The sequence below is a fragment of the Labrus bergylta genome, chromosome 22 (assembly GCF_963930695.1).
Source record: "Labrus bergylta chromosome 22, fLabBer1.1, whole genome shotgun sequence".
Classification (NCBI taxonomy): Eukaryota; Metazoa; Chordata; class Actinopteri; order Labriformes; family Labridae; genus Labrus; species Labrus bergylta.
This window is the reverse complement of record NC_089216.1, coordinates 9,660,031-9,684,812: the sequence shown is the minus strand read 5'-3', so window position 1 is coordinate 9,684,812 and position 24,782 is coordinate 9,660,031. Positions and strand designations below refer to the sequence as shown.

The 24,782-nt window shown below is 39.7% G+C and overlaps 1 protein-coding gene across 8 annotated transcripts in view; it reads right to left on the bottom strand.

Moving 5' to 3' along the window:
• Nucleotides 1–903: 903 nt before the first annotated feature.
• Nucleotides 904–24,782, bottom strand: part of kcnip4a (potassium voltage-gated channel interacting protein 4a) — a 127,070-nt gene continuing 103,191 nt past the window's right edge. For 6 of the 8 annotated variants that reach the window (XM_020630483.3, XM_020630479.3, XM_020630482.3 and 3 more), the window contains 7 exons: nt 12,027–12,151; nt 5,308–5,377; nt 4,707–4,777; nt 4,002–4,109; nt 2,898–3,002; nt 2,741–2,803; nt 904–2,649 (listed from right to left, as the gene is read on the bottom strand). In XM_020630483.3, the coding sequence (XP_020486139.1) occupies nt 2,602–2,649; nt 2,741–2,803; nt 2,898–3,002; nt 4,002–4,109; nt 4,707–4,777; nt 5,308–5,377; nt 12,027–12,151 (590 nt within the window). In that variant the 3' untranslated portion in view covers nt 904–2,601. Of the gene's footprint in view, nt 2,650–2,740; nt 2,804–2,897; nt 3,003–4,001; nt 4,110–4,706; nt 4,778–5,307; nt 5,378–12,026; nt 12,152–14,368; nt 14,469–24,782 lie in introns of all 8 variants that reach the window. The other 2 variants (XR_010664979.1, XM_065950240.1) reach the window with 2 other exon arrangements.

The following is a 24,782-nucleotide window of genomic DNA, read 5'->3' as shown; positions in this document are numbered from 1 at the left end:
CTTCATCTGAGACAAACGAATAAGAGTAAAATGCTTTTTTAATACAATCTGCTTCAACTTAAGCCAAAGCTTCCTGATTAACTGATACAGATATACAGTGAGCTGCCCCTTTCAGCATTTTATCAAACTAATTAATACATGTGCAAGTGTAGTATCTCATGCCACTCATTATCTGAATGAAAGTCTCTGTCCATTCCTAAATTACAGTCATACAGTGAACAAATTTTTTTCTACAGCCTTTAATACCAACTGAGCCATTTAAAGGTCACATATTATGCAAAATACACTTATGTTATTTTAACACTAATGTGTCCTCAGTCTGTCTACAAACCCCCCAATTATGAGAAAAGTCCACACTCTCCATTTTTCACCTGCTCCACTTTTCAGAAACTGTGTGCTCAAACAAGATGTGTGGAGATTTTCCCTTTGTGACATCACACAGGGCAGAAACCCCTCCCCAGGGTGGGTGACACTCCCACAGCTAGGTGTTTGTTCTGCCCTCTGAGTCGGCCTTCTCACTGGAAACATGTAGGCATGATGCAAGAAATCCCAAGCCCTTCCAGAGGGGCGTGGTCAAACACAGCTCATTTGCATTTAAAGTGACAGACGCAGAAACAGCCTGTTCTGAGCAGGGTGGGTTTATAACAAGAAACTTCACAGACATGTTTTGGGGAGCTCTGAGACTTATTTACACTTGTTGCAAAGGAGGATAATATGTGACCTTTAATACATAATTGAAAGGTTGAGTTGTGGCTTTTATTTTTCCATGTTTGTCAGATTTCTGACTTTCACCCTTTGGGTGTTATTTATAGAAGAAAGTAGAAATGCACCAGAAAAGACGTTTCTGCATCCATTTGGAAAACATTTTTTTCAATATGTTTGGAAATGATAAATGTTACAAACTTGTGTTTCCCCCAATTTAATCAGTAAAATGTCACATTTCATAGATTTCTGAGAATATAAACTGAATTGTCAATCAAATAAGAGTGTTAAGTTTTACAAACAGTAAGGCACAAAAACAGAAATCAAGGAAAACAATGCAGTTTGATACTTTTTCGGTGCAACTTTACATACTTCGTCCAACAAAATGTGTAAAAACCAAACAAGTGGCAGTTTTATTTTGAACGATTAAATAAAGATCATGCCTCACTGAGAAATGTTCTTATTACTGACTTGTACTTCCAGTAATGCCGTGTACTGTCAGAATGTCTGAATCCAAAACATGAGCAACCTTTGAATGCTTCAGAAACTCATTCACAAAACGTCCAGAAACTTCTCTCAGTGGTCCAGTGGTTTCCAACAAGCAACAGGAAGTCACTGAGTGAGACTTCTACCAAGCATGCTTTGTGTTTGCGCTCATATGGGGCCAAGCAATGCTTTAATCACGGACAGCCAGGACCAATCAAGCTGAGTGGGAGTGGGCAGCCCGCAGGAGGAGGAAGAGGAGGAAGAGGAGGAGGGAAACAGTAGGAAGTGAATTAGCAAACAACCTGAAAATGATGAATATCATACAAAGTTGAATTGTGAGTACCCACACGTAACCACACTGACTTTTTTTATGAAAACAGGGAATACCATGAAGAAATGTAAAGAGCTCAATTTCACCCGAGAGCAAACTTTCATTTAATACTGTACAACTGACAATCTTTTGTACAATGATCATAGTAGCATATAAATAACCTAACAGAGTGCTTCAGAAACAAAAATAAAACCAGAGTTATGATGGTTAACTTTACAGGGGAAGTACATACATCAGGGTTCAAAGAAATACACTGAAAGCAGCATTAATCTTAAGACAAAGATATCATCTAAAGTTATAGTGGTGGTAAATGTAGCTACCTGTGTGCTTGTGTAGACAAACCATCGTTATTATGGTCTGGTTTTGACATCAATACAATCCTTGTGTTGTCTCCATTCTAGTTGGCAAGTAAACATGGACAAAGTTGAAAGGTTTTTTTTCACAGAGTAATCATGTAATGCTTTATCTATAAGTATTTACAATTCAAAATGGTTCACCTCTAGGTTTTTTTGTTGTTGTCTAAATGCTTCCTTCAAAGACCACAATGGTTAACTAAGTCAGGGTGGAAACACTCTGGAATTTAGAGGCAGTTAGGAAGGTGATAACTGCAGTGGCAATTAATTTGTTCTGTTTCACTTTCTGATGCTGTAAAAACGTCACAGTGATTTTAACTGCTCGCAAATAAAACAAGTCAAGGCTGAAACTGAAATCTCATTTTGTGTTGTTCTGTAAAGTCGAAGGCTTGAAACTGTTTGTAGAATGCAGCATTCTGTAAATTGAAAAACACTCCAGAGACAGGTGGTGGGAGTGGACCTTGAAGTGTTTTACTTTGAAAACTCCACACGTTCTTGAAACCTCCCCCCCTCTCCTTTATATTTATTTATAATTTGATTTTCTTTCCTCAATAAGGGAGATTATTCCAGAGTGTTGGCACCATATTTCGCACTCCTCTGTGTCGCCCTCAGTGATGAACAATGTTTTATCTATGGTCAAAAGTCTGCATAGCACACTGTACACAGTATGAGTCCAAGTCAGAGCTAAAGATGAAGTCCTCTCCCAAAACCGTCACAGTGGGCCAAGAGTTAAAGAACATTTTCAAAGAGGTGCATTGATCGCATGATGTTTTCATCCTGCGCACAAAGAGAAAAACAAACGTAATGAGAACGGGTAAGTGTGCCAACAGAGCCCAAAGCGAAGTGAAGAAGGGGATATCCAGCTTACATTTTGGCAGCAGTCGATGAACTCGTCTATGGTTACCACTCCGTCTTTATTTTTATCCATCTTCTGTTGAGACAGAGAGGAGGAGAGAGGAAAAATAAATAAAGGAGGTTTTTTTTAAAGCCTCTTTTCTGTGACTGACAGCCAGCGACACACTTGCCTGGAAGAAGACTTCTACATGCTGACGAGGCGTCTCCTCTCTGAGGACGGGGTATGTACATTTTCCCATCATGTCGTAGATGGCCTTCATGATGTCAAGCATTTCCTACCACACATGGAAAAAGGTCAGTTTACCAAACGGACAAGACAAATAACTCCTCAGTCAACCCTTAAGAAAAAGACATGTAGATCATTTCAGTATCATGTGGCAGAGTTGTTAATCTTTCCCTCTTCGGGATACCTGCAGGATTTCTACTGAACGTGGAAGTGAGTAGTTCTCACAGAGAGGTCTGTGGATTGTCAAGGAGAAAACAGAAACTGCTTCATCTTAATTCTAGAGGTTTTAGGCATACTAACATGATAGTAGGGAAGGAGGAAATCTAAAGATGAAACAGATACATTCTGGACTTTCACTTCATTTCAGCTGTTATTCAGCGCACATGCCTTTAAGGAAGAATATGCAACTTTTTGATCCAGTAGATGTCGCCCCTTGAGCAACAGCATGAAACCAAAACAAGCTGCCATCTGGCGACACCTCCGCCGAAAAACCGCAACACAACATCCTCTCCAGAAAACGACTAAAAAAAACCGTCCCTGTTGAACTCTTGTTTACATCCCTTTATCCCCGGCAAACAAGGCTTTCACTCTTTATTTGACTGATTTGTTCATTCTTTTTGTTCGTGCATTACTTGTTCTTCCCTCATGTAAAGCATCCTTGGGTACCATGAAATGAGTTATAAAATCTATGCGTATAATCAGCATTTAAGTATGGTTATTATGAGTACTTGTGCAAATAGACACAAGCATTTAACTCAGGCAGTTCTTGGCCTATGCACAGTAAAGCTTCACACAGAGGTGTATACTTTTAAATCTTGTTACAATTTTCCTTTAATACCAGGGGAATCACAAAATGACATTCCATTGAACTCAAATACACTTGAAGGTAGGCATTTATCTAAAACACTAGCATGTAAAAAGCTGGAAAAAAATCAGAAAAAAACTTGGCAAGAAAAGTTTCTTCAGAATACGTGTGAACTGGCCCTTTAAGAAAACCTTGAAGGGCCAGTTCACTGGTGGTTCCAGTGAATGTTTCAAAAGGACATACCTCTTTAGTGATGTATCCATCTTTATTGATATCATAGAGGTTGAAAGCCCAGTTGAGTTTTTCCTGGATTGTTCCTCGCAGGAGGATGGAGAGGCCCATAACAAAATCCTGCAGTGAAAAGAAGATTTACTGAGAAAAATGTGTAATATGCACTAAAACAAAACAAGCGTTCTAAAACAGTCTAAAGCACATTACACACAATATTCCCCAATCACCATGCCTATTAAATAAAGGTAGAATCTCATCCACTTTTATGCATCAACTTTCCTGCAACGATAGTATTTTAGGTGTTAATTAGAAGTAAATGATGAAAGAGCAGAAGTAGGAGAAGTATGCTGACACATAACATTCTCTGGCCTTCTGGGAAATCCCCATACTAGTTCACAGAATGGACCACATATTAGCCAGTGAAGCTGTGGACTGGCATAAAGACAGCTTTTCTGTCCTAATAAGCAAATATCTGCCATTCATGAATATGAATCAAGTGTTGATAGCATTCCAACCAGGCCTGTTTGGGCTGAATTAAAAATGTCTGGGGTTGCAGGTTACATAATGCTCCAGTGTAACGAGTCATGGCCTCACTGTGATGTGTTTTTTAGGATATGTTAGTGCTCCACAGGACTTTTCTTTACAGTTTTGAAAGCGATTGCGATTTCTTTTCTTTAGGTTTTTAGAGCTGTAACAAAATGGGAAAACTTAGCTTACCTCAAAACTCACAGAGCCGTTGTGATCTGTGTCGAAAGCATTGAACAGGAAATGTGCGTATGTTGAAGCATCTATGGAGAAAACAAAAATAAACAACATGAAAATACATCTGTGTTCATTACAGCTCTTTTAACACCAACAGCAACCATTTCTGCAATGGAGGAAAAGTTTTTTTAGAATATCTTCAAAGAGAAATTGCTCCTCCTATTTCCCCCCCCCACTCCTGATAAGTGAGAACAAAAAGCTTATAACAGAGAGTTTTATCATTGTCCCTTGTGTGGTGAGCCATTATATTTACTGCTCTGCCTCCTTTCTCTCTGAACAGATGAATCAAAGCCTTCTTATGTTTTTCTCTCTTGTTTTTTCGGGTGCAATCTTTGCATAATGAAGAGAGCCAACACTGAGCATTTCCAGCTGCATTCATACTTTGTCCCTTCTTTCCTCACAAACTCATTTCCTTTTGATGGAAGTTTAATTCAAAGTGCTCGTTGTGCCATTTTAGTAAACAGAAGTGAGAGACAATATGTGCCTGTCCAGCTCACAGAGGAGCTAAGAAGCAGCCTTGAGAGGAAAAAAAATAAAGCAAGAACAAGGCACAAACCTCCTTGTGGGAAGAACTGTGCGTAGATGTCTTTAAAGGTTTCTTCATTGACAACTCCACTGGGGCATTCCTGCAAGACAAAATGCGTATATAAGTGTATATAAGTTCAAGCTGAGTCTGGGGTGTGTCAACATATTGCGTCTGGAAGTTGAACTCTTCAAATAATATTCAAAATTCTTGGATTCTAAAACTTTTCAATGCTGTAAAGAGGTGAGGTGCAATTCTGTGAGATTTTAAAATCTGTTTGAGTTCTCACAGGCGAGGGGAAAACCACGGCAGACCAATTATTCCAGCTGAAAACTGTGTCGACACGATGTCAAACATTTAAAAGGTTGAATCAAAGCCAGCCTTCAAAATAGGCCGAACATTGCCAAACTAAGCATGTTTTTTTTTTAAAGAACTAGGTTTGATGACTATAACTATCTACTGGTATAGGAAGATCTTGTTTTTGGTGACCTCTAGTGTTTTAACTTGCTGCCTTACTTAAGGGATTTAAAAAGTGTACTCCTCAGAGTGTCCAGTGCGTGAATTAAACAGTGAGATCAATTTTGGGTGTGGTTAAAGGTGCCACAGAGCCAAAACTCAAGCAGAGGGAGTAGGGAATTACTGTCTTTCACTTTGATGTCAGCTAAGTCTTTAACTTTAGAGCTCCTGAACTTTTGGCCAGATGTTGAAATGTGTGTAAGATATAAACAGATTTATTAGTCTCATGAAGCATTCACTGAAGTTTGACAACACTACGGTTCATACAGAGTTCAAAAAGGACTCATTGTGCGGTTTCAACTATTTCTCTGGACTGTGTAGATGTGGCCAATAGCATTTGGAAAAAACAGTGTTTGGGGCTGCTTTGTTATCCGTAGCCATGTTAGAAGTTATCCACATGTAACATAAGGTGAGATGCAACTATTGATGTTCAAAGCAATGACTGCAGTGCTAAATTATAACTCTGTAGCATTAGCTAGGGCTATATTATTACCAAGTTACACTCCCCCTGCAGGCGCTTAACTGCAACTGCTGAAAATAGATCCAAATATATGTGAATTGAAGTTTCCAGAGCTTTTAGATCAATAAATGAGCTGCATGTTAATCTTTTCATTTATCCCTTTCGTTAAAGATGTTTTTAGAAAGGTGGTATTATACTCCATCGAGGATTCACTGCATCATGTTTGGTACTTCAACCCTTGATAGTCTCTCAGAGAGCCCATGACAGAAAAACATTCAATGTGTTGGTTTTTCAATCTTGTAACCATTCAGGCTTCAATAGATATCTTGTCAACGGCTATTCAAAGCAACCCACCTTTGGTCGTCTGCAGGCATTCAGTTAGGAACACTGAATAGTCTTACATAACACCTGAGAGAAGGGTGCCTTTGTGTCCTTTCAAAGAAAACAGCCGACCAAAGACTTGCTGGATGACCTTGCTCACAGCTGCGTGGTGATAAAGGCAGCAAGTTTTGCAGGTTCAATTTCTGCTTGCTGCGAGGCTGCACACATGGGCAGGATATTATATCTTCGGAGCAAAGGAAATGTTCTGCCTAGAGAGACCATTTCAATTTTTTTCCCAAACAAGAAAATAAACCATGCCTTGGCAGTGGATGGAGGAAATCAAAGATAAGGCACCTGGGCCTGGAAACGAAAAAATGAACAAGCTGATACAGAAAATAAATCAACATTACATTTATACCCAGTGATTCTTCATATTGCCGTGGCTTTATCTGTGAATTAATGTTCAAAACTAACTGAGTAAGAATCTTTTTCACTTTTGTTTTAGAAAATGAAGTCGTGAGAGTTTGCTTCAGTCAGCCTTTGCTCCACTTCTCAGACACTCAAGACACAATTTTTCCTGTGTGAGCAACTGTGTTCAGAACAAAGCGGGTTTCCCCCTTCCTGTGAACATGTCCGAACAACCTCCAAGCAATGGAGCTGCAAAAGCAAAGAGGGAACCTTGTTGACATGCTTCAAAGGGGCCACCTCATGTCTCAATCTGAGAGGATGCTGCAAGGTTGTCTGTGTGGGTCCCCTGGCACTCTTCTTCTGTTGTCTCACAGACCTACTTTCATATCTTGTTGGTTAAAGTGAGGGAAAGAATTTTAGGGAAGTAAGGGGAGACAGAATGAGCACAACAATCTCTTCATATTGAAGTTTGGCAGCGTGTGACCTGATTAAATAAAGTCTGAGAGTCAGACATGGTGCAGTTCTTGTAAACTAGCCAATCAATCCTGATGATGTCGTTGGATACAAACAGCTCTCCATGGTGGGCGCTCTAAGTAGCATCTGTATAAACCACGATCCTATCCTGAACCCTGACAGGTATTTGTGGTACCTAAACCTGAATAAGACATTTTGTATGTTTCATCTTGAGACTATCAGAGTTTGGTTTTGGTGGTTTAGGCAACAACAGTAAATGTGTCCCAGTTCAGGGGCTGCAGCCGTCGGATTGCGCATTTGACAGCTGATTACATCACAGCAGTGCGTTGAAGGCAATCTATTTGACAAATTTCATCCTTCTTTCCGCAGCAAAGAACTTAGGGTGGTCATCTGCCCCTGGACATGGCTCTACACTGACAAAGCTTTCGAGTAAAAAAGACCTTTAAGTCAAATCCCAGTACAGAAGTAGTAACCGACCACAGCCCAGGAGAAGGGGATTGGGCAGATCTCTTTTTTTGGAAAAGAAAAAAAAAAAAAAAGATTACGATGAAAAGCAAAGCTCGAGGCTGTTTGTAGGCATGTTAACATACGCACAATGATAATGCTAACATATTATGTTTTTCTGGTATGTTTACCTTGTTTTGGACGTTTGCTAATTGCAGCCTTTTTTTTTTTTTTTAGTGTGCTATCATGCTAACATTTAATAATTAGCATCGCAAACAAGAGACAAGTAAGGCCTTTGGAAACATCCCTCACAATGTCTCCTTTCGTGTATCCCTGCATACACCTTACCTCTATTTGTCAACTAGGTGCTTCGGCTTCGAGCTTGCTTTGTTGCATGCTATGCTAAGCATTCATCGTATATAATACTTGCAAGAAAGTGACTATAGTAGGCTACCCCCCCTCCCCCCCACCCACCCCCCAATTCTTTTACTTTTCGGTTGAGTATCTCACTTTACTTTCCAATTTCACAACTATTTTCCAGCCAGTGCTGCAGAAATGATCAGCACAGGGAGAAAAACTTGAAGAAAGAACAAATCCACTCGAAAACCAAAGCTGCTCCCCAACATCTTTGTACGTCTGAAATACAGACAGTTTCTCTGTGTTGTTTGGAAGAGCTCCCGTTAATTAGAGCTTTGTTTATGCTCTACAACATTGCAGTGAACGGCTGTCAACAGTCAACCTTTTGCTGAAGTAGCGCAGGGAAATGTCATGTAATTAAATATGTTTTAACAACATCTAATTTCACCTCAGTAGTAAAGTCACCGCACGCCTCTAATAGTGTGTTTGTTTTCGTACAGTGATGGGCAATTACAGCTGTCGACACTTAAACAACACTGATTATGTGACAGTCATATATTCCAGGCTCTAGTCCAAGTCAGCTTCTTGCTCTCACCTTGCTAAGTCATCCTCACAATCCTGAAGGGAAATTAAAAGTCAGAAAACTTTGCGATTCTTGAACTGAGTCTCAAACTGAAATAAAGAATTCGACTGATCGGATTATATATCGGATTTCTCTCCCCGCCTCGCGATGATATTGGCAAGGGAGGCAGTTTTTCTACTGAGAATGAAGCCAGCGTGTTATCAAGTTATCATCTCGTACAACTGCAATTTAATTTAAAGTTCTGTGAAATCCGTACACTCAGTTGATGCCTGCACTGCCTTAAGCTCCCATCAGGATGAACTTTGATGTCGCTAAGATAAATGTCAGCACCTCATTCACTCACTGTTCTTTATAGACGTCATTATGTTGAGCTTTTGGGAAAGGCTGTTTTCTTCTAATGCATTTTTCTCCGCATCAGGGAGAACCAAAAGATTAATTCATTCCACCGTTAAGGACATGCAATAATTTACAATTTGAACAACATTTTACAATATTTAAGGGTTAGGGTTAAGGTTGATAGACAAATTTGATTCACTCATACCCAGGTCATAAAATGGAAATGTAGGTTGAAGGTGCATTAGTATTGGTTCATTCTTATATCTTAGCTTCTTATTGATATGCAAACTTTTCACAAGCTTATATTTCTTAATCTAAACCAAAACTGAAGTCAGATTTAATTCAATATCATTCATTATCAATCTAATAGGTGAGCATTAGAGGTCAAAACATTTATCTGTATTCATTTAATAGTCTTGTAAACTTAGCCCACCCATGATAAGAAAATCACAAATACAATCTGTGAAACTCCTTTTCTGAACCAGTGAAGCAGCGCGGCAATAAGCAGTGCGGGGGAATGAAATAATCCTGTGAACAGAGGCATCATCTTTGATGGAATAGACACTGTGCGATCTTAATCCAATGCCCGAGGCAATGCCCTGCACTGTGAACTGTGAAAGCCCAGCAGATTTAAGCAAGATGTGAGGACATATTGTGTTATTTCCTTTTTGTCGTCTTGAATCAAGGGATTTATGAAATGATAGAATCTCGTATTTCTTTACGGTGGCCTTTGCTCTGATTTCACCTTAAGAGTAAATCCCAGTCAGAGCCCTTCATTTTGTCTCAAAGCCTGAATTTGAGCACCTGTGCTGCAAATGAATGACAAGTTTGTTGTCAAGACGAATGACCTTCTTCTGCCGACCACATTAAGAGGTATTTGATTTACTCCAAAGCCCTGGACGACAAGGACAAAGGGCCACATTTCTCATTTTGGGAGCCATGCCAGCTTCAATTAGTCTGGCTGGCCTTAAAAGCCTGTCTTATTCTACCAATCTTACTGGGTAGGGGTGAATCAGAGATGAGTTATTTGACCCTGACACTTGTATGGAATGAGTGATGGGGGTAAAAAAACTATTTAGCAGCTGTACAATTTGGGATTCTGCCATAACACTGAAGTGATTGAAGTATCTTAAAAACAAAGATTTAAAGATGTTTTCTCCTCATAATAATACTAAACACATTTTCTAAGTACTAGCCCATATTTAAACCAGGTGGCATCGCACAGACGAGCAGAGACTTCAGCTTGTGCCATTGTTTTGTATGCAAGTGGGTGTAAATGATGCACAACTTAATGGGATTTCTTGGGAAAGAAAATACAACTTGCTGTATGCTTTGCAGGGAGAAGGAGCATTGGATGAGAAAATGTATGGGAAGAACTTGTCAAAAGGGTTAGACTATTTCTAAGTGCTGACTAGACTGGAGATTATAACCTCAGTGTTATTTTTGGGGCCATTTTCCGCCTTTATTAGACAGCTAAAGAGAGACAGGAAAAGATGGGAGGAGAGAGTAGGGGATGACATGCAGCAGGGGGCCGAGGTCAGGTTGGAACCCACAGCTGCTTCAACGAGGACAATACATGGGACACATGACATAACTGCTGGGATATCCTGCGCCCAAAAACCTCAGTGTTTGAATATCTGTTAACAGCTAAGTTCAGCCTCAAGGGCTATATCATTCACTGGGACTGCTCTCTGGGATTGGCTACTGTATTTTAGTAACACTTAAAGGTAATGACATTTAAAATTCAGATTATAAATCCCACATATGAACTATAAAATCTGGAATCGACCGTTTCACCACCACCAATTCAATTTCCCCTCGCATGATTAATCAAGTCGTCTTCTTCCTAGATTTGATACAATCTGAAAACTTTCATCCAATCGTATTGCTTCTTAAAAAAGGGCCCAGGGAATCAGCGCCTGTGGAGTCTTTTCTAAAAACTGTGCCGATATATCTTTACATTTTAATGGATAAGTGAAAACTTGCTGGGGTGATGCTGCTGAATCATGAGACCCAGAGGTGGACTGAAGTCATCCAGACGCATCATCTTGGAACCTTAATCCTTCAAACAGTTGAGACATTTTAATGCTTTCAGTTGTGATCTGATTGACGGCGAAATCTGTTATGTAAAACAAAATAATTATTGAGAGGGTGTCTGCAAGACTTTCTCCCTCAGAGGAAGTCATGCAGAGTGTGCGGCACAAATTAAAAGCCTCATTAGTGCACTTCTTACCTCTTTCTCCGTCTCAAGTGGAGGCAGACTAATGGGCAGGCTTTGTAGGGACTTTGCAGGAGCATATAGTGCAGGCTCAACAGGAAAGTGAAGCCTCATGGGACTTCCAAACATCACAGGACTCTCACTATCCTGCTCTCTTTCATTGCCAGACAATTTGGGTTGAGTTGATTCTGGGTCATCTCATTACGCCTCACACCAGAGGTGACAATGAGGTTTCTATGAGTTGCTCTGGAGGACTTTGACCTGATTGCTCATCACTAATCTCCCACAATGTGTTCCAGATATGAGCTAATTATCTTTGGCACAGTGTAAAATTTGATTTTCAGTGGTAAACACATTTGGATGTGATAACTATCAGTGCAAGACACAGATGATTCAGGAAAAACAGCACTCATAAGATTCTTGATTTTCATTTTCTAGTATCAACAAAAGAATGAATGCTCAAAAGAAATGTGAAGCAGGATGAAGTAAAGCAATAGAAAATCTGCCTGCTACAGAAGGGGATGAAAAAGAATAAATGAAATGAAATCAAAGGAAAATAATGCCCAGGAAGGTATGTCCAGCAAAGAACAAAGCCCACTGAGCTATACATTATGGATGGTGGCCTCCTCACTTACATTCTTGAAGCCGCGGTAGAGGATCTGTAGCTCCTTCCGGGAGAAACGGGTCTGCGCTTCGAGTTGCTCTAGGCCCTCGGGGCGATGGCGGACCGCCGATAGTTCAAGCTCATCTTCAACGCTGTCTGTGGAGACGGAGGGAGAAGGTTGGGTGTGAATCAGATGCTGCTGAGTCTGAAAGAATTAGCCCCTTAGAGGCTACAACTTGAGATATCCCATTTCACTTACAACAATATCAGGTAGAGCTAAGAAAATGAACTCAGGTTCTTCTCTATCCAACTGCCATTGTCTCCTTTCAAGAAAATATCCATTGAAGAGAATCTACTGACCACGTTTACCACATTACTTCAGCTTATATGAGAATACAGATGTAACATTGGTACATCTTTATAAAACCATAGTAAATTAAATGCCTTTAAAGTTAGGGTTAGCCATTTGCTACTTTCCTGTTTTCCTTTAAATCAACTGTATATCTCCATACAGCGATTCTGTGATAATCTATATATAGCCATCATAAAATGTGACATCATGACATCTGATTAACTGAAGGATATAAGATGCCTCTGTAACGTTGCAGGTGGTAAAGTCGAGATCATTGTATTTATTCTCTGCATATCGGTGTCAGTTTCACCTCTCATCATGCTTTCGTCCTTCAACCTCTTCTTCTCACCACTGTCTGACATTATCCCGCTGTCTTCTTCTTCTTCTTTTATCCTCCTGTCAACCTCTTCTTTGGCCAATTAACTCCTGTACGTGTTTCCCACTTTCATGTCAAAAGCGCCACTGTTTAAGGTCATGTAGTAATGATGCAGTGACTCATACCGGCGCTACATTTTAAAAAGTTAAATAATGGATATTTGACACCAGCAATTCAATAACTGTATTGTGTTGCATCAGTATTTTTCCCTCCCTCATTCTCTATTGTTCCATCAAACTTGGATCTTCTTTAACTAAATTACTATATAATCATTGATGAATTAAAAAAGATGGATAAGGGATCATTTGACCAGCACACATCTTGTTGCTCAACACTGATAGTTCTTTAAAAGAAAGGTCTAAATGATTCAGGCACTCAGGATGGTTGGAAAAGTATAAAAGGCCTTTATAATTCACAGGGCCACAAACTTAAAAATATACCAACGCATATCTGCTTGAGCTTTCTTCAGGGTGTTGTAACACACACTGAGAGTATTGCTGTGGTCACCACAGGTGTGCACAGGTGAGGCGTGCAACATTTGTTTGATGTAATTCCATTTAATATAAATCGTTCTGTAATAACTTTTTATGCTGCCGTCTTGGCCTAGACTCCTTTGCAAGAGATTTTGTATCTCAATGGGAATATTCTTGCTCCATTACGGTTCAATAAAATCCCCTTAGATGCCCTTTTTCTCACCCTTACACCAAGTTCTTTAATTTACTTCACAATACCAAAGAAAAAACTGACTCCCCTGCTTCTACACTAATAGGACAGCAGAGGTAATTAAGGTTTGTGCGACTCAAGAACAAAGTCCTTGTGGCAGAGAGCCCCTTCATGAAGGAGGGTGGCTGCACCCTGTGATACTTTTTAATGGGTCTGTGCTGTTGGCAGATGCTGTCTGGGCCCTGTCACCGACCACAGCGTCCTCGCAGCACAGCATTTGGCTTGTCTTATTGGCTCAGGGCCTCCCACATACCTGAAGTGTGACACAGTGTCTAAACGGCTCATTAGCTCTGAGGGTCTTATTGTGGCCCGAGCATACAAAAGTCTTCTGACAGGGCACAATCAACCTTCTGCTCCAGAGCTCATCGCTTTGTATGCCGACAAGTTGTGAAATGATGTATTATAAGCTATTTGATATGATCCTCATTATCGAATGAGTCTAAACGTTCTGTTAGATTATTGTTTCTAATCCATGTTTAACATTAGATATCAAATTCATTTGTTCATGTAAAAAAAAAAAAACCCCACATATATGATGGTTTAGAAGCAGAAATGAATGTGGAGAATCAAAAACGATTTTGACAGCAAACACCATTCTGACAAAATGACTGAGCACTTCACTCTGCATATAAAAATAAACCCAAATCACACATTCAGTTACCATTCTCTGTGCCTTTTCAGCCGTAAAACCAAAATGTCAATAACTATTTTATAAAAATGGATATAAGATGAACTTCAGCAAAAGCAATCATTTGTGGAGCCTGAATTGAGGAGCATGTCCTCATAGAAGGAGGGGGAAAAAAAAGGATGAAAAAGCGTCGTAAACATTATCAACAATGAAAAAAAACCTCAAACAGACACAAATAGAGACAGAAACAGAGAAAGAGAGAGAGAGAGAGAGAGGGCGCCTGTGAAGAGCCACTTGCTTTGATTACTGGAGGATGACTTTTTGGCCGTGGAGCATGGAAAGAGCCTCATGAGTCGAGCTCTCACTCCGCGCTTGTGGACAATCTGAGGGTAGCCTGGGAAATACAGCATTAGGTTTCATGGTTACCCCGGGCAACTCACAGCCTCCATACATTCTAGGAAACTGGACATGCAAGCGACGAGGGTCTATAATTCAGTACAGACAGAAAGGCTAGAAAACAGCTGGTTCTTCAGGACAACAACTCAGTATTTTGCACTGCAATAGTGTCAAAACTATTTGTTTAATTTGGCATTTTTTTTAATGACATTATATGAAATACAGGCCTGCACAATATAAGAAAGATCTGCGACTCGCGACAGCATTGTTCAACATCTCTGTGACGGGTGATAAATGAAGCATGAATTGCGAATGGTTAAATTATCTTTAACCAGCAGATCCTGTCTTTTTTTCTGTGTGGTGTTTCTATACACAGGAAGTGTTTAGGTAACACTGTCTCTCCTGTGCTGTGCTTTTCAACCCCAAGGTCTAATCTAACCACATTTTCTCCGCCTTCCTTCTTTTTCCTCAGTCATTGTGCCCGTTACATTTGCAGTGGCGACCAGATGGACACCAATTATTCTGAGAGTAGCTCACTTGGAGCTGGGGATTCATGTGATCGTCCAAATGGTGCAAAAATGCATGAAAAATTCATCCAGGGCCTCTTCTGATTCGATGAATGCTGGTTGGTTAAATGTTGATGCATGGTGTGTGCATGCAAAGGGTTTTCTTATTTAATTTTTCTCAGTGCCTTTTGCAGTGTATTTATTGTCAACGGTCGTACTGGGATATCGATGCAAATGTGGTTAATCGTGCAATTGCTCTAATTTTTCTGGATTTATCACTGGTTACAAAACATTAGAGCTTCTGATATTAGTCTCCATGAAAGAGCAAATGCTTGAGGTTAAATACCAGATATAGGCAGGCTAGCAAAACTAAAAAATATAGGTTCTGAATTAATTCAATTTAACGCTAAAGTTGTATTAAAGTAGCTCCTTTGTCAGTGTGCATACTGATGTTAACCTATAGCAGTAAAGTACTAGTTCATGGCTGCTTACATATAGCGTCATTGTACATCCTTAACAACTAGTTCACTGGGTTACATTACTTATTTACAACCCTCTAAGAATCTAAGCGCTTTGCAGACCAGTAGGGCAAAACAAGCTGAAATCATGATATGGATCCTGTGACCTCACGTGAGAATGTAACTGGATAACCCATCAGGTGTCAACTCATTTCACTCACAGCCAAGCATGCTCCTTGCCTAATATGTGTTTTCCTCCTGTCAGTGTAACAGAGTCTGCTTGTTACATGACCGGTAAATCCATCTTGGCTTTAAAAGGTTTGAGCACATAACCACAAAAATAAATAAATATACAAATCATGGTTTAATATGTGAAGTTATTAAGTATGAAATTAAAAACCTTGCCTCAAGTGGACAGGCCCATTTCCCTCCCGCCCTGGGCCATTCTGAAAAACTGAGAGTGAGCGAGGATGGATAACTGCTTCGTGCTCTCCAGTGATGCAAACCATTTGTCAATCACCCCAACACTCAATTAATTTCAAGGCTGTGATGGCAGGTAAGAGTAATAGCTGAGGTGGAGTTCAAAGTGTGTTTATAACCAGACAACCCAGCGTCAGGATGGCCGATGGGAGTTGTAAGGAGCCTCTATAAACCTGGGCTATAAAGGGACATGGCGCTAACAATTACATCATTGAATGTAGTGGTAGGCTGTGGAAAAATTGGGTTATAATTCTGCTACATGGTCTGGCTATATACTGGCTGTCCAGAGGAAAACACAGTGAAAATAAGAACAACTTGAGTTTAAAACGTCAGAGCTAGAGAAATCTAAGAGAAGCCAGCTCAAAGAAGAGCTGTCCTGAGCCTTATGGGAAATACAACTGATGAAACGGCAGTGAAGTGAAAGTCTGATTAAATCCAAGTCTTATAAATTTATCCTATGGGCATTCATAATGGCTCTACCAAATTTAATTTCAACCAATCTAACAGTTGTTGGGATATTCCAATATACCCTCAAAACTCATAGCCACCAAGAATTACATTTCATACCTAAGAGGAACGTCTTTTCATTTGTTCTTTAGTGTTGGTTTGAAACTTTGTGATGTATTTAACCTTTTTTAATTGTATCTGTTTAATGGCTTTTGTAAATCCTCAACAAAAATGGCTGAGTTTGAAGCAAAATGGACTAACCTTAAAGCAAGAATTCTCCTCCTGGTCTCACAAACACTTTCTAACCATGCTGGGAATGGCGATAGATTTTGGAATCCTTTCACCCTCATCTTGTGCAAACAGCACACATAAAGAGCAGCTGGTTAACAGCTATTGGCTTGGATCTTATAATCTACACAGCGACCTACATTATGGGGCACAAAAAGTTCTCATACAGTGAAGGACAAGGTGGATTCTGTTCAAGTTTGCTGTCAGCTTAAGGCCACTTCTTAGTGCCCTCTAAAATAAAACGCTAACTTTGAAACTCAGACGATAAAGAGACAGTGTTTATCTCTCATCTGTTCTTGTTACTCGCCTGACACACACCTTCCTACCTGAGTGGAGAGGAGACGTCTGAGTGCCCTCACTGACGATGAATAAGACAGATGTTGCTTTTGCTATCAGGTGACATTGGTCTTGACAGCAAGCTGGTGTTATGTGGACGCATGACTGTAAGACACAGTTGTATCTTTCCTAGCTTAAAGCTCAAGGACAATGTGTTGGGCTGCAGTATTTTGTCCTGGATAAACGCTGAAAGAACGCTTAAAAACTAAATGAAAAAAACAACAACTGCTCTCGTCAGTGAAATAGAGCAGAGTATGAGGGACACAGTGTGTAATCAGGCAAGAAAAGAGCATGCAGTCATGGCTGTCTGATTAATGTTTGCCCTTTTACTTTATTGACTAAATGGATCAGACACTTATAGTGTGTGTGATAATGTGTGTGGATCGTGCTGTGCGGCTCCAGTGCCATTACCCACCAAAGTCAAAGTTGACAATTTGGCTGGTATAAAAAAAAAAAGAAGTTAATGTCTGGTGTTGTCCTGAAGAAGTGTATCAAATAAAAATTCTTCACGTTTTACTCATTCATTCATTTCGTGCACACACACAAAGTCATGCCACACTTTTGCCTTCCTTGAAAGAAAAAGAAAACTGATGGTACCGTGTTGCTGAGTGGCCGCTGCTGCTGTAATGGCAGCTTGTAGCTGAATGTAATTTATCAAACACAAAGCTGTCTTAGCCATTTTAGCCTGCAGGGCCAATGCAGGTAACAAATGAGCTTAAATATGGTTCTTAAAGGGAAGCAGCCTGTTTTTTAGACTATAGTATTGCATATTTGTCATATTTTGCAAAACTGTAACCTTACCCTGAAGAAAACATGTGAGAATAATCCCCCCAAAATGAGTCTTGACCAATCAATCGTAGATCAATGCTACACTCCTTTGAGCTTCGTGATCAATGAGTCTGTTTTTGAAAAGGCAAAACCAAGCCACAGGGTATAACCTCAACAGCCTGGAATCAATCTGATCCGTCATTTTCATCATAAACAAACTAAAATGCGTTCATCTGACCGTGCATGGCTGCTTGATCTCGAGAAAGGTTGGGTCAGTTCATGTGCTGAACACGCAGTTTGATGAAAACTGCTGCTGAGCTTGCTGCTTCCTTGGACTTGTACGAGGGTGTACATTAAGAGCTACACGGAGGCAGGCGATGCCCTGAGGGCCCACATAAAGCAGAAGGCCCTTACTTGGCATAATATTGAAATGAAGTGTTAACTGGTTTAATGATTGGGGAATTTAAGGTTTAATCTGTGTGAAATTAGCTGAGAAGGAGTAGATAGCATCAATCAACGCTGTAGTTCATTTTTTTTTTCTTACAACCTCTCTCATTGTTATGTGTCTTTCCTTCTAGAGTTTGTGTGCTTCTGTGTGTGTTTCTGTGTGTGTCTGAGCTAAGGTCTTAACTAACACAGTTTAGCTCCTTGCCGTTAATTTAGAACCAAGGCGTCAAAAAGGGCGGGGCTCACAAAAGTAGGCCATGACTCCAAAGGGATCACAACTTATCCTCAGACAGTTGACATGATAGTGTTACTGGCATACAAAGCTACGCAGTTTCCGTAATGGCCTGGAGATCTTTGACCACTTCGGGATAGTGGCTCTGTGTTACACATGATTGCTGTCTTAATGTAATTGAATAAGTCTCTGTGACCTGTCTTGGTTTCACTTAATGCTTTGGAAAAAAAAGAAAAAGAAGCCTGTTCCCACTAAGAAAAGCCCTTTTAAATGATGAAAAAGCCAATTTCATTCTTTTGTTTTGAGAAATTGCTTTCATCAATCGTTTTCTATTTATTTGAGGGATAGAAAAAAATAAATACATAGAAAGCTAAGAGTCTTCAGTCATGCTAGCTGCTCTGCAAATGTATGCACACTGCTAATAGCAGAACAGGTACTATGTTTGCTGTTTCAACCATCAGCATTATGTAGTCATCAGCACGGTGGATACTCCGCTAGCTAACTATTAGCCTGACGTGAAATATTAAAACCAAGGGGATGGACAAGAAAATCTCTGTCTCAAACATTTGAACATCATAAGTAGTCCTTGTGATCAAAATTTGAATGATGATGATTCATTTTAAGAAGTATCTACAGTACATTCATAAAAATACATGGAGGGGAGACAAATGTATTCGTTATATTTTCCCTTCCCCAATGATTTACTGGAGGCTGACAATGGCACAAATATAACACAAGCCTGTCAAACTTTATATCTGATCTCAACTTCTGCTGACCTTATCCAACACCTGAGCTCACTCCATATATAGCCTGTATTCACTCCTGGCAATAAAATTAACAACTATCAACCACCAATCTTTGGGTATCGAGTTTTTCTACAGGGCTGCACTGTGTCCACAGCTGTCCATTTATGGGCAAAATATGTACATGTACTTACAAAAGATACATAGGTGGTTGTGCTGGCAGAAAAACATAGCATATGAGACATTAGAAAGTTACTTCCAGGCTTTAAGCTGATTTCAACATTTAATATCCACAGTATAGGAAAGTTAAATTGGAATAGGAATTCTCGGGTGTCAGAATGATTTTTATCATGGCTTTAGGCATGGTGTCGCCATTTCTGGGACATTTCAATCCCTCTCTGTGAGTGATCTTATCCTGCAGTGGACACCAGTGTTGCCTTCCCATCTTTCTACATCTTAATATGACTTTTTGGTTGTGCTTCAAACTGATTCCTAGTTCAGAAGTGTGAAATTACTCTACAGAGACTTCGACCTGCAGCACTGGTTATTTCACCCAGTGATTCATTGTGATACTAGGTCGACCTTCTTCATTATTCCCTCCCAACGTGTAAATTCCAAGATACCATCAAGTAACACATTTCCTTGAGTTATGTAGGGCTGCAAAAGCCATGTTCTGACATCCATCTTACAGATAGGAGTGGGAGCAAATTATGTTTATTGTGCATTCTGGGAATTTGCCTGAAGATGAACCTCCAGTAAGACCCCGAAATTTCTGAAACCACAAGAGTTCATGGCCAACTACACTTAAATATTTTCTTTTTCTTTGTTTATCTTTGTTATCTTTCCTCATGGTAAAGACCAATTTTGTGGACACTTAAAGTGAGTGACAATGACTAAACTTTATTTGGGGGATATTACAGGAGAGGTTAAAGTCAGTGGTTCCCAGGTGTTAATCTCATAATCCCTTAATCTGTCTCCTGTAGATCTCCAGACAGATGGTATCAAAGTTAAATTGAGTGAACCACTGAGTCTTCCCAAAGATCAATCAGAAAATCTATCCAATGCCAGCTAAAAAGAAATAAATCCCATCAATATAAGAAAGTAAACCTATCAAACAGAGTCCAAATCGATACCTGATGGCTGTTATAAACATATTGTTTAAGCGCCTTATATTTTGGTCGAAGCTAATGACTGTTGACATGCTTTGCAAACCGGTCAATACCTCTGTCGATTTCAAATTCAAACTCTCCCATCTTTGTAAAGGGCAACTTACTATTAGCAACAGTGCAACCATGAAACATTTAGAGAAGGTCATGTTGCCATTTGGTCAATTACACAAATGCAGAGGCAGAAGCCTTTTGGGCGGATTAAATGTATGTCAGTCAACAAAAGCGAGAGGATTAGATCCTTCTCTTTTAAAGCCAAATATTTAAAGGGTTAGCATGAGGACGGCGGGTTCACTTTAACACATTGTCATAGTGTTAAAAGTCCCAAGGCTGCCTGTTGTTTTTCAGCAAAACAGGGACAAATGTGACAGACACTTGACAGCCTGCAATTAACTAAAATGAAACCCGGCAAGACAAGGGACAAGGACTGCAGACAAGCAGGGGTCTGGCAGCATGGCCGGTGGTGGATTTTATTCATGTTGGCATGAGTCCCAAAAATGAAAAAAGCCATTTTGATATCAGTCTGACCTGCTCACGATGTTGCCAGCAGGATGCTAAATTGGTTGAACTGTTGTGTGGCTAGTTTGAATGATTGCTCGGTTAACAACACATCTTCTAATACATGATCTTTTAAACATGGGGTGAATTAATTGATCTAAATTGATCATAAGTGGACAGGTAAGAGCAAAAGGAAATGTATCATAAAAGGGGATGTAAAATAAACGGTTTCTAAATGTGATATACTATGTTTTCAGCTTCAACGTAACAGGACAATTTAGATATACATTCTATGCAACTCTGTCTAAAATGGGAGGCAATGAGTATTAGCGAGTTCTGCATTTTTTTCCTCAGGGTCTCAGCTATACTAACATATATTGTATTTTGTTCCTGTTAATGTAGGAAGTAATTGAAGGTGTGTGGGAACCTACACTGAAACTTTAAAAAAAGCTGGTGACACAAGAATACACTTGACTGTTTAAACTTTTCCCCTGAAGAATAATCCCGACAGAAAAACACCAACTTTTATCAAAGAGTGAACTCTGAAAAGGTGAAAGGGAGTGCAAAAATAAATGCATCTGCTCGAGGACAGAAGATTTAAAACGTCTAGCTCTTTTGCAAAGGCTGACTCTGCCTTTCCTCAAGTGTAATGAATATAAATATTTCCTAATACTCCAAAACAAATCATAGCTGACATCCAGAATGGCAGAGCTGCCAACACTGGACATCTGCCGATTACAATTCTGCTTTTTTGCAAGTGTTAGATCTGCAGATTCAAGTTAATAAAAGGAAAGTAATTCAAAAACATTTACCACAGTGGTACAGAGAAATGCTCCTTTTAGATCAGATAAATTACATGGTTGGACAATGAAGGATGTGGATACAGGTCTGCCATTTGTTCCCATTTGGTGGGCACAAACACAAATCAGATTGTAGCCTAGTAGAGCGATATGTCACTGCTGTTTTTTAATGACACAGCCTCAAGTTCCTAATGGCAGGCTTGAAAACTGGAAACAGACTCAGGAAGCAGTGTGTCACTGCATGGCCTGTGTTTAAACCAGAGCAAATTGGGAACAATCTTGAGACCACAAAGACCAACTGTCCATTCAACTGTCCTGAATACAAAAACACTCTTTTGAATTCCAAATATTTCAGCTGAGATATGTATTTACTCTCAGTGTTGTGCTTTACTGCCAATGATAAAAAGAAATCTGAGTTTAAGAAGACTGGGGATTTATCTGTCCATCTGCCAACTGGAAAATAAGAATATATTGCAAATGTTTTTTTGGCCATTGAAATGATCAGCTAGAGAATATTTTGGTTACATTCACTTTAAACCATACAATTTAACATATATGAAACATTAATGTCTTCAAGTCGAAGAAGCTATTTGATTTCTAATCTTAAAGCTTCTGTGAGGAACATTTGGTTTGTGTTGATTTTGGCGCCCCCTGTGGACAAGTCATTAAATCATATCTCGTTGCTGATTTTGTCTTTGTACATTTTCTTATGAGTTTTCGGTCAAAATTCTCAAATTATGACTCTTACCCGGTAACAGTGTTCACAAGCATCAAAATAACAACATAGATATAATAAATATTTATTCTGAGGGTGTTTTTTTTAGCATCTGTAGGTCATAAAGAGAAACCGCTTTTCATTTCCCTTTGTTTCATAACCAATGACAAACTCCTCACAGGAACTTTAAGAAAGCCATCAAATAAGATGCCCGTCCTTCGCTGTTATGAACTGAGTGTGACTGACTGCAGCGCTGGGGACTGGAGCCAAGGTTCTTAATGGGGGGGTTCATGCGCCCACGCTGGCCAGAATGACACACCATCAGAGGGCAGAGGCATTTATTGGAATCAAGGGGAAAGAGCAGTCTGTGCTTTTAATTGCGATCATTTGTCAGCTGGAAGTGTTTCAATGATAGTCTCTCTCAAAGAAAACCTAGCTCTGACATAGGAAGCAGAGGTCGCTACCCTTTTTACTCCTCTCATTTAGAATCTTATAGCTGGGACAAAGGAGGAAATTCTAGCCACTCTAGCTTCAGAGTTTAAAAGGTGAGTCAGAGGCTTTATGAATCACATCCAAGTGAGTCATTTGTTTTCCATTCGATGGCAGGAAACTCACACTGATGATGCACTGACTGAAGAGTGCATTAATGGATTTAGGGATTTTATTCCCAAAAAGATATTCACTGTTTATATTGCACATAAACAGCTCGAGTTCCCAAAGACAACCTATTTGGCTGGAATCGTATTTTCTCAACACACTCTCGCTCAGCCAAAAGACAAACATGATATCCGATCTGGGGCAACGCAGCATCTGTTTCCATCTGAGACTGTGGACCAGTTCTGCATGAAAATCACCAAAAGTGGCACAAAATTGGCTTTTAGGGCTGATTACCTTATAACTAACTTACTCAGTTGCAATGATGGGTTTAACCACTATTAGAGACAAAAGGTGGAAGCCACTAATGTGTCAGAATGATCAATGGTCTGCTACACAGCTTCAGCTAAAACAAAAGATCCTTGTTTTTGCTTTTTTTCATTTTGTATATTTTGTGCTTTGATTTCTTCTTATTTCTTATTTTACAATGCAGATCTTTGTGTGTTTATAAAGGTAGTATGACTTTTGTGTGTGTGTAAGAGTTGACTGGCTACAGTACATGATCTGTGATATTCTCTGAGAATTTAAACTGAGCTCTGTGCAGTTTCAATATCCTATAGTAACGAGATAAGCTCATCTATAGATACACGTCAGCACTTTTCAACACAGTGAGTGTCCCAGTTCTCTTTACATTAAACTGATGACTGTTTGCAGAAAGACCCAGCCATTTCCATCACTTTACTTTCATCAGATGGGCCATGAGAGGACGGAATAAAAAACCTTTGCAGAAAGTCAGACACAAAGAAGATCAATCGAAACCAGGGAGACGTCACAAAATAAACATTCAAACACTTTTTTTCCATCTATGGATATCAGAAAGGACTATAACGCCTGGAGTTTTCAATCCAGTTGTAGGCAAGGAACTGCTGCATTATGCATGAGAACCTATGTCCTTGCCTTAATTATGGAAAATATTGTTACTGTATCCAAGTGGCAGCATGATTATTAATTTTATATGCTAATTAAAGTCATGGTTATGCTGAATGAGCGGTCGTATAACCTTGATTGAAAAATAAACAACACGTGCAGCTTCAAAGCTCAAGAGGATTCCCTTTTTTTATTATATTTCTGGAGCTTAAGTATGCAGAATTTGCCTTTAATAAGACCCGCACAATCTTTTCATGCTTAATAAAATCAGAGGATATCACAAGCTGGTGCTGTAGAGACACTGTACATGATACTGCATCCCTGCAGGTCATTTAATTAAATACATCTTTAAGAATACAATCTGCCTCCTCCACGGGGAGCCTTTAAGCGCTGCAATCATCCGTATCAGATACACGGCTAGGACACATCCGTCATCCTCATTCTATCACAATTCATTATCCGTGATGTTTTCATCAAAATTGATTGCTGAGGTATACTTGTCCTTGCTTTGCTGACTCAAATTGACATCCAGATTCCCCATGCCTTCAATAATCTCCTCCGCTGTGCCCTTCTTCTTGCTAAAAGACACCAGTGGGACCCATATGTTAGGACGCTCAAGCAAAGGTTAAGTCAATCATGTCCCTGCTCTAAATAGGCATCACTGAAAATGACCAAAAAGGGTAAGTGGGCCAGTTGATCGTTGTCCTTTAAACGGATTGGGAAGTGGAAAAACATTCACAGCATGCAGAAGGAGAATATCTTTCACACTTTACTACCTGAAACTGAGCTATTGCTTCAATATTTCACGTCATGCCTTATTATGCAACAATCCGATTTATTCTCCCGGTGGAGATTTCCAATTCAATTAACTGTGCAGATCTTAAATGCCAGCATCAGAAATAATGAA